This window comes from Thamnophis sirtalis, unplaced genomic scaffold (assembly GCF_051295495.1).
Source record: "Thamnophis sirtalis isolate CommonGarterSnake01/CBP01778 unplaced genomic scaffold, rThaSir2_p1.2 scaffold_6, whole genome shotgun sequence".
NCBI lineage: Eukaryota > Metazoa > Chordata > Lepidosauria > Squamata > Natricidae > Thamnophis > Thamnophis sirtalis.
Window position 1 is genome coordinate 78,419,988 of NW_028261386.1, and position 12,979 is coordinate 78,432,966.

Below are 12,979 nucleotides of genomic sequence, written 5' to 3' on the forward strand. Positions count from 1 at the left end.
GGGGAATTTCAAAGTAAGTAACCATCAAGTGGTATTAAAAGTAAAGTAATAGAGTTCAAAGAAAGTGCAAGAAAAAAGAATTTAAAAAAGAATTAAGAATCTATTTTGGAGAGGGAGGGGAAAATAAGAAGACCTAAGGCAGCTTTGCCATTTTCAGAAGGCAGACCGCTTTGTGACCCCTTTTCTTTTGTTCTGCTTTCAAACATATCCTTCACTTCTCAGGTGCTTTCTGCTACACTTTTGGCCTCTTCATCGCTTCCTCTTTGGAAGATGACAACATATGGGTGCAAAAGGAAGGACCAGAATGTTTTGCGCTTTAGTCTCATATGGGATCAAAGTAGAGATGGTCCAAAAGTGTAAAACCGTCTGCAGAAATTTTATTAAATATATAATTTTCACCCTCTGCTTATTTGTCACCTACATCAAGGTATCAACTGCAATGGTGCGGTAATCAGATGTCTCCTTCCCCTCTGGCTGCCATGCATACTAGCAACATCCTCTGCTGATACACACGTGGAGAGCAGAATGCTGTCACGCCAAGGGATATGTTGTAAAGTGTTGCTCTTAACTTAAAAGGCAGAAAAAACCCCAATCTTCTAAGATGTTAAAGCAAATGCCTCATTGCTCATTTTAGAATTCAAACCAGATGTCAATTTCACTGTCAATGTAGTTTTCCATATAGCTGACTAACAAAAAGTATTACAGGAATGTAAACACATTTGGAAATTAAAGATACCGTAGTAAAAAAAAGAAAAGAAGATGGTGCTACCCTCTGGACCAGGAGTGTCAAACTCAAGGCCTGAAGGTCACATCTAGCCCGCAGGCTGCTTAAATCTGGCCCATGGGGCCAGCCTGGAAATATCAAAGGACTGGCCCACGGTGCCTCTGGCGGCTAAAATGGGCTGCATGCAGGTCCCCCGCACCTCATTTTTATCCTCCATGGGCTCCTACAGCACTCTGCCAAAAAAGGGGCCAAAAAAGAGCTGAAAGAGTGCTGCAGGAGGCCATGGAGGGTGAAAACAAGGCTCAGGTGGGCTGTGTGCGAATCCCCGTGCCCATTTTGGCTGCCAGGGGGCTACAGGAAGCATCTGTCCTTCCCCCAGGTGTCATAGAGAACTGCAATGTTGATCTGGCCCTCGAAGAAATCCGGTTTGACATCCCTGCTCTAGACCGTCAGAATGAAAAATGGAATGATTTCCCAAACCATCAAGGCTAGTTTTGGGCAAGAAGACTGATTTTAAATTAAGAGTTCACTGACAAGAAAAAACAACTGGAGAGTTTATGGAATGGCCTCCTAATAGGAAAGTCTGATCAGGAACACTTTCATTACAATCTTGGAGAAGAAAGGTGTGTTGTAAAATTTTATGATTCTCAATTTCTTTATTCAAGCATATTAATAAAAACAACACTGACTTTCTCATAACCACTTGCCTACTATTCCTCCTCCCAACTATTTATTCCTTCAGCATTTACTTTTTTTGTCTGAAAAGCTTAATATTTGGCTGCCCTCTGAAGGAAACAGACATATTTGACAGATAAAAGATTTTATTCATCATCTAATTCAGAATATGGGGTGGAATGGGGGAACAAATCAACTGCTGTGCATTTAAGATTCTAACAACCCCACACTTTTGTATAGCCATTTCCCTCCAGCCCACCCCATCCTGTTTTTTCAAAGAAACTGCTTTTATTCTGCTAATAACTAACCACAGTTAGAGCAGCATGGATCCGATTAGTAGTTCTTATGGTACAAAAAGGAGGGGGGTAGCTGCGAACACAGTTGCCAATTTGTCCGGCTGGGTCTCTAGGAGAAAGATTAGATGAAAGCTTGCTCTTTTATTACTGACTTCATCTCTCGTCTATACTTAGGCCTTTTCTGAGCTGAGGTACGGCTTTTTTAAAGGTCTAATTTGACCACCTCAAAAAGCTTCCCTTCGATTTACCTCCATGTACCCGAGAGCAACTTACAGAGGCGTACAATATTTCAAATGAGAAAAAAAATCCCCTCTACAGATGTCCAGTATTTTTCATCACATTTATAGAGTAAAAGTGCCATCTTTTATTACTCAATGGTGGCAATTGAGTGTGCTTTCTGATAGTTTTCTTTTTGAGCCAAAGAGACTGCCTTGTTCTTAAGCCAAGTTTCAAATTTTTAAAATTGTTCAAGGTGGATGGATGAGTTGCAAAGGGTACAATGCTTTAAGACCTGAAAGACCCAGTTAGGAATAGATCATCATGGACAACATCTATCTATATCAGGGGTGGCATTTAATTTCTCCCTGACTACTGTGGACGGCTGCCACCCGCACCGCCACATTGCCACTGCCCATCCCAGCCCTGTCTCCTAGTCAAAGCGGTACTGCTCTCCTGCCCCCTATCATTGCTACTCCACCCCTCCGCAGCCATGCATCAATGCCTTGCCACCTTCTCTCAATGCTCTACCCCTGCCACTGGCCGTACTGGGACCACCCATTGGCTGGATGTGGCTCACAGCCATAAAATGTCCAGATCTGATCTATATGGTTGCGAAGAATCAAAAATAACCTGATAAAACATAATCAATCAATCAAAACTTCAAAAGCAGTAGATGGTTTACTGAGGAATCATTCAATGAGACAAAAAAAAACCCAACACCACGTGTATATCCCTTTCTTAAGTGCTTTGTTGAATCCTATCTAGTATGTGAAGACAGCCATGAAGATATAGCCAGCATCAAAATTTGATGAGTGGAAAAAATATGTACATCTGAAAAGGAAAAACTAAATCTTGATGTTTTTACTCACACTATTTTCACAAAAACATAGAAGAACTTGACCCTATTTACCTAAAGGAGATAGTTGTAGGAGAGGGGGAAATTATCTCTTCCATTTCCACACAGACAGAACACACACAGAGTGTTTGCGGATTCAGATGTTATTTAAATGTAGATTAGCTAAAGCATTGAGGAAATTAGAAAGATCCTCCATACGCTGGAGAAATGAATGTCAAATCTGGTGAAAATGCTAGCTAATGCCAGCATTCTCAGCTTTCAGAACTCTAGCATTTCTTCTCCCTGGAGGAGAAAACGATAGGGAATGCCGTCATTCTCACAATTATGGGGTGGGGAGGAGGAGTTGGACTGTGGGTGTGGTGTGAGGCTTGTGCTCTCTCCCCATCCCAACACACCAGGCTGGACATGAACCCTCACCCCAGAGTTCCTTTTAATAACCCAATCAGTCACCTAACTTGGAGACCCGGGATTGCAGTTATTGAGCAAAGCAGTCATGTGGCATCTTGCTTAACAACCTCTTCATTTAGTGAGTGAGATTCTGAACCCAATTATGATTGTAAATGGAGGACTACTTTTGTACTGTATTGTTTCCAATCTATAATATAGTGTGAAAGAGAGATAGAGAAATATGAGCATTATACATAAAGGCAGCATTCCACTGTATTTTTACAGTTCTATAAAATTTAAAATGGCTTGAAAATAGCTTAAGTAAACCAAAATACCCAGTAATCCAAGAAGAAAAAAACAGGAATCGTTTACCACATATAGTGAAACTGTAACAGCCACTATATAGAATAAACAGGCAGAGTCTATTCATGAACACCATCTAGCAATCAAGAGACAGAATGAAAAATCCTTAATCACTTGGAAAAGTCCTTAACACTTGGACAGATTCAACCATTTCAATTGAGAAACTGTGAGCATCCTAAACCAAGTTGAACACAAACAAGCTATGTATTCAGGAAGCTTGGCATTCAGACAAGTCAGCCATCAGTAGACATACACAGCTAAACTACATTTGCACATTATTCTAATTTAAAAAAAAAGCTAAGGAGGAACAAGAAGACTAGAACACACTTAGATAAACAAGAATTAACTTCCAAGCAGAAAACAATACCCTAATCAAGGAACTATCAATGAGAAAACCATACCCCCCACCACAAACTACTATATATAAACAGGGAACAAAACTCATATTCACTAGTTACTGATGATATCTAATTGGGTGTACAAGCAAACAACCAAGTTTAGAGAGCATCAAGAACTCCAGAACTAGAGTAGTATACCTGCAATCATAAAGAGGAATTCCTTAAGGAAGTTTGGATCATTAATTTAAACTTCTTTGCAAGGTCACATAAATGTTTACCTATATTTTTATAGTGTAGTTTGGAATTTCTCAACTGTTATGTCAGTTTTTGTTTGCAAGGGAGAATAACAGCATTAACAACTTTTGGTTATATCATTTATAAACATGGAGATGTGGATTATTAAAGATTAATGCATTTCTGGATTGGTGTCGGCATTCCGTTTGTCTCATGCTGAAACTAATTCTGTTTTTCATTAGTCAACGACAACTCACATTGCTCTGTTCTGGAAGAGAAATCAAAGGTACATGTGTGAATTTAGAATGAGCAATGAAACTGATTACTAAGAAAGTTAACAGCTGTAATAAATCAACACATCACAATAATTTGAATCCAGCACTGTCTAGGGATAAGAAAGGAACAAATCCACTGGAGAGTTTTCTTTTATTATTGTTAGAGCATACCCTTTTAAATAAGATTACTAGTGACCACTAAGGGATTTTTTTTTAAATTACTTCTTACCTAGATATAACTAAAAATGAAAAAAATATTACGGTTTAGCATTCATTTTCAAAAATGTTGCTTGTTCATACAAAATTATGGTGTGGAAGAGAAAATGGATGAGAATTAAACATCCATTCAAATATTTACAATGACCTTGTAAACCAGACTGATGTTTTTTGATATTTTGATACTGATATTTATCTAGAACAGATACTATTTATTTAGTACATAACAACAGATTAGTTCTTAATCTTTCATTGAAAAAGTTGTAGTTATATCTAGTCAAGTCCCAGTCCAGCACCCACATTTGAGAAGTCAAAAGGACTTTTTTCACCCACACTATTCAACTGTTCATTCACACTAGCAGCAGAAATTAAAAAGAATATACAGTAGATCTGTCCTTGCTCTCCTTGATCTCATGGTGGCCTTCAATACCATTGGCCACAAAGGGCTTAGATTGGTACTTTTGGCAACAATCTGAGCTGCTGCCCAAACCACTTCTCCAAAAGGAAGTACTACAAAATTTTATCCATGCAAACCATAACGCAACCCATTTTCAAACATATTCTTTTATTTTGTTCTCTCACCAAATTTGGGTGTATTTTGTTAAATTTTCAGAGATTTATCACCCTCAAGAATAGACAGATGGTGTCTTGGCTCCCTTTACATAATTTATCTTGAGCGTTCCAACAAACTATACCCAAAAGACTAAAAGGTTTCCATTTTAAACTCAAATTCTAACACCTTCATGATATAGGAATAAAATGTGCTGGTTTTTGCTGCCTTCATGCTAGAGTACTCTTAACTTGAAATAAACATACTGCTGTTTTTCCTCCACCCTAAAAAGAGTATATATATTTAAAACATTTTTTTAAAAATAAGTTACTTTTTAACTCTACAGATAGTCCTTAAAACTGGTTGTTTAATCACCATTCAGAGATATACTGGATTTGGAAAGGATGCTTTATCACCTATAAAACATTAGCAGCCATTGAAAAATGTGTGCGCATGTGCGCACACTCACACAGACACATGACATTTGGGTATTTGGGAACCAGCTCATATTTATAACTGGTTACCACATTCCACAATTACGTGACCAGGATTTGTAACTTTTCTAGACTAGATTAGACTAGATTCTTTATTGTCACTTTGAATGTAAACTAATCGGTATACATTAAAATGAAATTTTCATTGCATACAGCTCTCAAAGGGTCACCACCAGTTTCTGGTGATGTTTTGCTGGTTTCTGACAAAAAATACCATTTGTGAATGGATTCAAACTTATGGTCATGTGATTCACTTAACAAACTCATATGGTCATAAATTTGAGTTTGGTCTTATCAGTGCCTTGACTTACAACCCTCTCCCAATTGCAGTTGTAAGTTGAGAACTACTTATATAGCACCTAACTCAGTGATTCTTAAAGTGTTTGAGTCAAATACCCTTTCTCCCAGTTTCAAATAACACCCTTACTTCCACAAAAACAATATTGTTTTACACAAGTAAAACAAGTCAGTCTGGATTCAGGCCTGGCTACAGCACAGAAACTGCTTTGGTCGCGCTGATCGATGATCTCTGGAGAGCCAGGGATAGGGGCCTCTATCCTGGTGCTCCTTGACCTGTCAGTGGCCTTCGATACCATAGACCATGGTATCCTTCTGCGGCGGTTGCGGGAGGTGGGAGGCACCGTTCTTCAGTGGTTCTCCTCCTACCTCTCGGACAGGTCACAGTCGGTGTTGGTCAGAGGGCAGAGATTGACCCCCGGGCCCCTCAATTATGGGGTGCCGCAGGGTTCGGTCCTGTGCCCCCTCCTATTTAATATCTACATGAAGCTGCTGGGTGAGATCATACGTCGGCACGGGATAAAATACCACCAATACGCGGACGATACGCAGCTGTATCTGTCCGCCCCGTGCCAACTCAGTGAAGCGGTTGAAGTGATGTGTCAGTGCCTGGAGGCTGTCAGGGTCTGGATGGGAATGAACAAGCTTGCACTCAATCCCGACAAGACTGAGTGGCTATTGATGCTCCCTCCCAAAGATTGGTCATGTACTCCATGTCTCAGGCTGGGGGGTGAAATTATATGCCCCTCAGAAAGGGTTCGCAATTTGGGACTCCTCCTGGACCCACAGCTGACTTTAGAACATCATCTGTCAGCTGTGACCAGGGGGGCATTTGCCCAGGTTCGCCTGGTGCACCAATTGCGACCCTACCTGGACAGGGAGGCCCTTCAAATAGTCTCTCACGCCCTTGTGACCTCAAGACTGGACTACTGTAACGCGCTGTACATGGGGCTGCCCTTGAAGAGTATTCGGAGACTTCAGCTTATCCATGCAGCCGCGCGAGCAATTGTGGGTGCACCTCGGTACACCCACATTACACCTATCCTCTGCGAGCTGCACTGGCTGCCTATTGGGCTCCGGACATGCTTCAAGGTGCTAGTCGTTACTTTTAAAGCCCTACATGGTATCGGACCTGGATACCTGAGAGACCGCCTCCTGCCAATTACCTCCCTACGACCGATCAGATCCCACAGATTAGGCCTCCTCCGAATTCCATCTGCCAGCCAGTGCCGACTGGCAAATCCCCGGAGGAGGGCCCTCTCTGTGGCTGCTCCGGCCCTCTGGAACGATCTCCCTGGGAAAACCGGACCCTCACCACCCTTCAGGCTTTCCGCAAAGCCACAAAGACCTGGTTGTTCCGGCAGGCCTGGGGCTGATGACTTTCCAGCCCCACTTGAAATGTTGTGACTGCTGTTGTTTTTATTCTGTCTGTCTTTTGTCCTATTTGTATCCCCTTCCCCCCTTTGGTTGTTAGCTGCCCCGAGTGCCTCGGGAGTGGGGTGGCATACAAATTAAATAAACATTCAAATATTCAAACAAGTATCTGGACAGAAGCAATCCATAATTACAACCTCAAGTCACAAACAAGCATTTAGAAAGTGTTCCATCATCTCAGGATATGCCCAAAGAACTACTAGTCTAAAACTCCCTACTTTTACCCTAAAGTCAGAAAAAGATTGCAGCATCTATTTTTTGCTATCCCATTTCATTGCACATTTTTTGTTATGTAAGATAAAATAAAAAAGGAACACATAAAATCTCCTTTCTTTTTATGGAAAAGAGAGGAACATATAAATGACAGGTAAGACTTCAACAGATTCTTTAATAGAGTGCTTAGCTGCCTTACACTGAACTTGAAACAGGATAGAGGTTATTTTAGCCAATTTGTACATGTCATAATTAGATTTTGGAAAAGAGCATTTCTGAGCTTTTGGAGCATCTGGTAAAACATAATACTAGTCCATTAAAAACTGAGAGCTGGCCACAGAACGTTGTGATCCCAGCTTCCTGCTTTTTAACATTTTTGCTTTGTTAGTAAACTGAGACTTTGGGCTCAGGAAGCAAGCCAAGCTAGCACTCACTAAATGTTCTGGCATCAGCATTGCATTTTGATGTAATGCCATGTCAGCTTTCACTCCTCAGTTATCATTTTATTAAAGAGATAGAGAGAGAAAGAGAGAGATCATCCTTCTAAATGACAATGCTAATATTAACAATATATTGGTAAAAATAGAGTGATAAACACGGAAAAAACTGTGTTGTATAAAGTTCTGAAACTTTAAATAATTTCTATATTTTATAATATGAATTTGTTTTATTTCCATGATAGAGAGGCTACCATTGATGAGGACAGAATCACATAGTAAGGGATCCCATTCTCAGCTCTATATGCCCAGCTTTTTAAATAGGGAAATAACTAAATAAATAATGCTATGTATATAATGTGATTAATGTAATACAATTTCATTCTCGCAAACATGATCAAGACAAAAAATAAATAATAATAAAATGAAGAAGGAAAGTCGTTAGACAATATATATAGGCAATCACAGCATTTAGAAATTCAGTTAGGGTTATTTATATTGTTTTATTTATTTGTTAAATGTGCATGCTGCCCATCTCCTCTATAAGGTGACTCTTTATGTTCTTTTAATATTTCTCTAGGTGTCAATTTCTTCTTGGTTGACAAAGGTATGAGATAAAGAATGCTTTTATACCAGTAAGCCATCAAAACAGAATACCTTAATTTTAACAACCTTTCATGAAAAAACACCCCGTTAAATCTTTGCATTGCTGACACAGTATCAGCAATACAACAGTTCCTTGTTTTATAATGACTTGCCAGAGGGGAAAAAATGATTGAGGAAGTCAATCTATGTCATATAGAGAAGCTTGTGGCAAGACTAAATAGGAGATCAGAAGTGACTGAGATCAGAAGAGAGAAACTGGCAGAGGCAGAAAGTGACAATCAAGATTAGCCCAATCCTATTTGCATGTGTATTCAAAAGTAGGATCCATTCGGAATAAAATGAAACTTACTTCTTACAGCAGCTGTGCAAAATGCACAATTTTATTTTTGATCACTTGCAAAACAAACATTGGTGACCAATTCTTTTGGGGAAAAAAGAGAGTGGAGATATGAATTGAGGTTTAACAATTTACAAAGTTTTCCTCCTGAACAAGTTTAAGAGCTTCATTCTATATAAATGATTGATAATGTGACGTATGCCTAGGATGGAGAAGTAAGAAGAGCATACAAAATATTGGTAAAAAACAAAACAGAGCACCACAGATTGCTGAATGTATATAGGTATATAGTTAAAGCCCACCATTTACCTGGAATACTTGCAGGAGAAATAGGACCAGACCTTGACTGATTGCTTCCAGCTGGTGAGCCCACGGGGGAAGGGGACGGGCCCCCAGGGATGCTGGAGAGATGTGGAGAGGCATGAGGGGAGAAAGGTGATTGTGCTGGGTTGCTCTGTTCCCCTTGACTGCTGGTAGAACCTGATGCGCTAACGGCTGAACTCAATGTTGCTTCGGTTCCAGTAGGCAGGTCATCAATGGAGCCTGATAAATCCTGAGAAGAAAGAAGGGGGGAAATTGATAAAAGAGTAGTAGCCACCAGCATTCACAAAAAGGTACATGTAATATTGGAATGTAGTTGAATAAATTCCAATTTGGGACTAATAACAAGCAATAAAAATGGAAATGAATTCCCTCCTTCTTATATAAATATACAAAGTATACAACTTGTACATGTATCAAAATTTTCCCAGGCATTAGTGCAATTAAAGGGACAACATACAATTTTCAATTTTTCTAATATGGTTATTAAAATATATTTATTGAAACTGAACTAGGGAGGGATCTCTTCCACAACTCATTCATGTTTTAGTCTATATATTTTCCCAAATTATGTTGACATTGTACAGGAGTTTATTCAAACATATTATTTATACTCCAGTAATGGTTTCCTCTTATCCGCTACCAGTTTGGAACTGGGAGCGTGCATGTGCTCATGGCGCTTCTGGGTATGTACAGAACCTTCTGCGCATGCGCAGAGCATCCCTGATGACATTTTGGTGGGTGGGTGGAGCCTTCCGCAGCCGCTGCTACCGGTTTGCCTGAATCAGGGCGAACCGGCAGAATACCACTTGTTATGCTCTCAGTATTTAATTCTGTGGCCTTATTAGATGAATATCATCTACTGATATTTGGGAGCTCCGCAGAGTTTGACATAAGCTGGACAACTATATAAATATTTTAAACAAACAAACAAACAAACAAACAAACAAACTCTATTAAGCATAAAGTTTAAAGAATTTAATATATACTGACAAACTACAATATTTTTATACTTCCTGGGTTTTTAAAAAAATATTCTATATAGAAATGCATTTATGATGTCCTGTGAAACCCTAGAGGCACCAAAATTTTAAAAAAGTTTGGGATGTTCTGCCCTAATGTCTACTCAAGGCAGAAACACATTAATGCAAAGTTTGTTTTGATGCACTGTTTGCAAACTAGTGTAGAAAATACTCAATCACTTAAAGTTCCTCTTGCGCTCCAACAATTATGTTTTTATTTAATTATTTTCCCAAACACAAGCTAGGTTACTCTCAAGGAGATTGCTAAACCAAAACTGTTACAAATAATATAATACAATTAAATTTGGTTTAGGATCTTACAGATAGTATTATAGTTGCACCAGAAATATGCAATCACAATGCCAATAAGCCACTGCTAATACAAAGCATATGAATGGACAGACCGGGGAAAATGATGAGGCTACAGCAGAAGCCAGTAAGAATCTTAAGCAACCTTAGAAAATGGTCTTAACTTCAACAAACAGGTAGCATAAGAAAAATACACCAATCAGATGGCGTGCCAGAATCCTGATTATTTCAGACCCCATGCTTGATCCCCTTACAGATTTTAATTTTCTGGTATGATTCTACAATACAGTTGCTTTGATGATGTAGACAAAAAAAAATTAAGTCTGAGGAAGTGAATACCTCCTGTTAGAAATATCTCTCCTTTTTTGCACTGAAATGCAATCACTTTTCCAAAAAGAATGTTGCTTTTACTGTTGTCCTTGACAGAAAATCATAGCAATTCTTTTTCTTATGTGCAAAGCAATCATACTTCTAGCTCTGTACAAGTCTCTTAATTAATTGCTTCCTGAATTTGTTAAGTCCAAGAACATATTTATTTCTCTCAGTATTTGTAGAAAGCGAATTAGCTACGTAATGAGAGAATTCAATAATTTATTTTGATTTTTAACAGTAGTTTATCTGATCACTGTTCTGATGAAATAGATAATTACTTTAAAAAAAAAATGAGCTGCCCACAATGAATGCTGTGAATTCCTGGCTATGTGAGCAGGTATCACAGTGGTGCCAAGGTCTTCCAACAGCAAACATATTGCAAATACTGCCTAAATAAAAAGCAGCAGGAAAACCTTTCTAAAAATGAACTCAACATCATCTACCTTTCACAATATATACGATTCGAGAATCCACAAGATTCTGGAGAAAGGGAAGAAAGAGAATTTTTCAATTTTGGAATAAATGCAGTACAAATCTCATATCTTGCAGTAACTTATTATTCAGAACTATTACTGTTTTCTTATTGCAACCTAACATGATGCAAAATATAATGAGAAAGAGAGCTGGGGATGTGCCTCTACTTTATCATTAAAAAAAACTTTGATAAAGAAATAACATAAAGAAGGAGAATGCTTAGCCAAAAAATAAAAATTGAGAAATATCTCACATTTTATGGGTGATATGAAAAAACAAATAACATAATGGAAATTTTCAATTGGGCACATGTCAGAATTTCAAAAAATTCCTTTGTTTAATATTTTTTTCCAATCTGTTAAATTCGAAATAATAATTGGGTGGCATATTTGTAGATTAATGTAGTATAGGGAATTGTCTATTGACAATTGATATTAGTTAATTGAAATACTTGAAAAGTAGTTAGATATCATATATGTAGAAACATAGAAACATGGAAAACTGATGGCAGAGAAAGAGCTAGCAGTCCATCCAGTCTGCCCCCAATCAACATAAATCCCTATCAGGAGGAGAATAAGGTCGATTCTGGGATAAATAAAATCATTACTGTTATGTATTTCTCCAGCCCAAAATATGCATATCTTAGATCATTTTTATAAATACAGATTATAAGCACATAATGGAGTTATATATACCTGCATAACATGTAAAAAAATCTGACTTGAATTTATGGGATATATGATTCACCTATCCACAATGGATAGAGCTTTTCCTGGGAACAGCCCATATTGTAATATCAATGGGTAAGATAACATCCAGTGAAACTCCTTTTTCTCTCAAGTAAGGATCCCCCTGCAGTGTTCTATCACTGGAGGTTTAAAGAAGAGATTGGACAACTATTTGTCTGAAATGGTAGAGGGTCACCTGCTTGAGCAGGAGATGGGACTAGAAAACCTCCAAGGTCCCTTCCAACTCTGTTATTTTGTTATTCTGTTAATCTTGGAATCTCTTGAACTGGGCAATCTATTTGTACAACACAAAGCTAACATCTCTTCTCTTTTCTCTTCATAGCAGACAGCACAAGAGCTAATCAGGGCACATTTTATGCAACTGACACTATTAGTCCTCTCAGTGCTACAGTGTCTAGAGATTTTCCTTTTCCTGCATAATACAGCCACATTTACCAAATCTCTCTCTCCTTACCAGCTATACACAACAGTAATTATGGATCCCAACAGAGTTATCCAAGCTTCATTCTCATCAATCACTGGAAAATAATAATAATTACTAAAGAAAACTGAGTAACCCATTTCCTTTGCAATGATACTGTTGAAATATTTTTCCTTCAAAGCTAAAACACATTTGTTTATTAATTACTGTTTCTGTGAATTATTATTTTTTTTACTCCCAGAGCTGTAGGTTAGTTAAAATTAAACAAAATTTCTTACTGTTAGAACACACTAAATTTATTTATTTAGTGCTGTGATGCTGAACCTATGGCACACGTGCCACAGGTGGCACGCAGAGCCA

The 12,979-nt window shown here is 38.4% G+C and overlaps 1 protein-coding gene across 10 annotated transcripts in view; it reads right to left on the reverse strand.

Annotated features, from left to right (window-relative positions):
- ARID1B (AT-rich interaction domain 1B) overlaps positions 1-12,979 on the reverse strand; it is a 452,871-nt gene that overhangs the window by 114,572 nt on the left and 325,320 nt on the right. For all 10 annotated transcript variants that reach the window (XM_087718250.1, XM_087718248.1, XM_087718246.1 and 7 more), the window contains exon 6: positions 9,261-9,504. In XM_087718250.1, the coding sequence (XP_087574376.1) occupies positions 9,261-9,504 (244 nt within the window). The remainder of the gene's footprint in view (positions 1-9,260; positions 9,505-12,979) is intronic.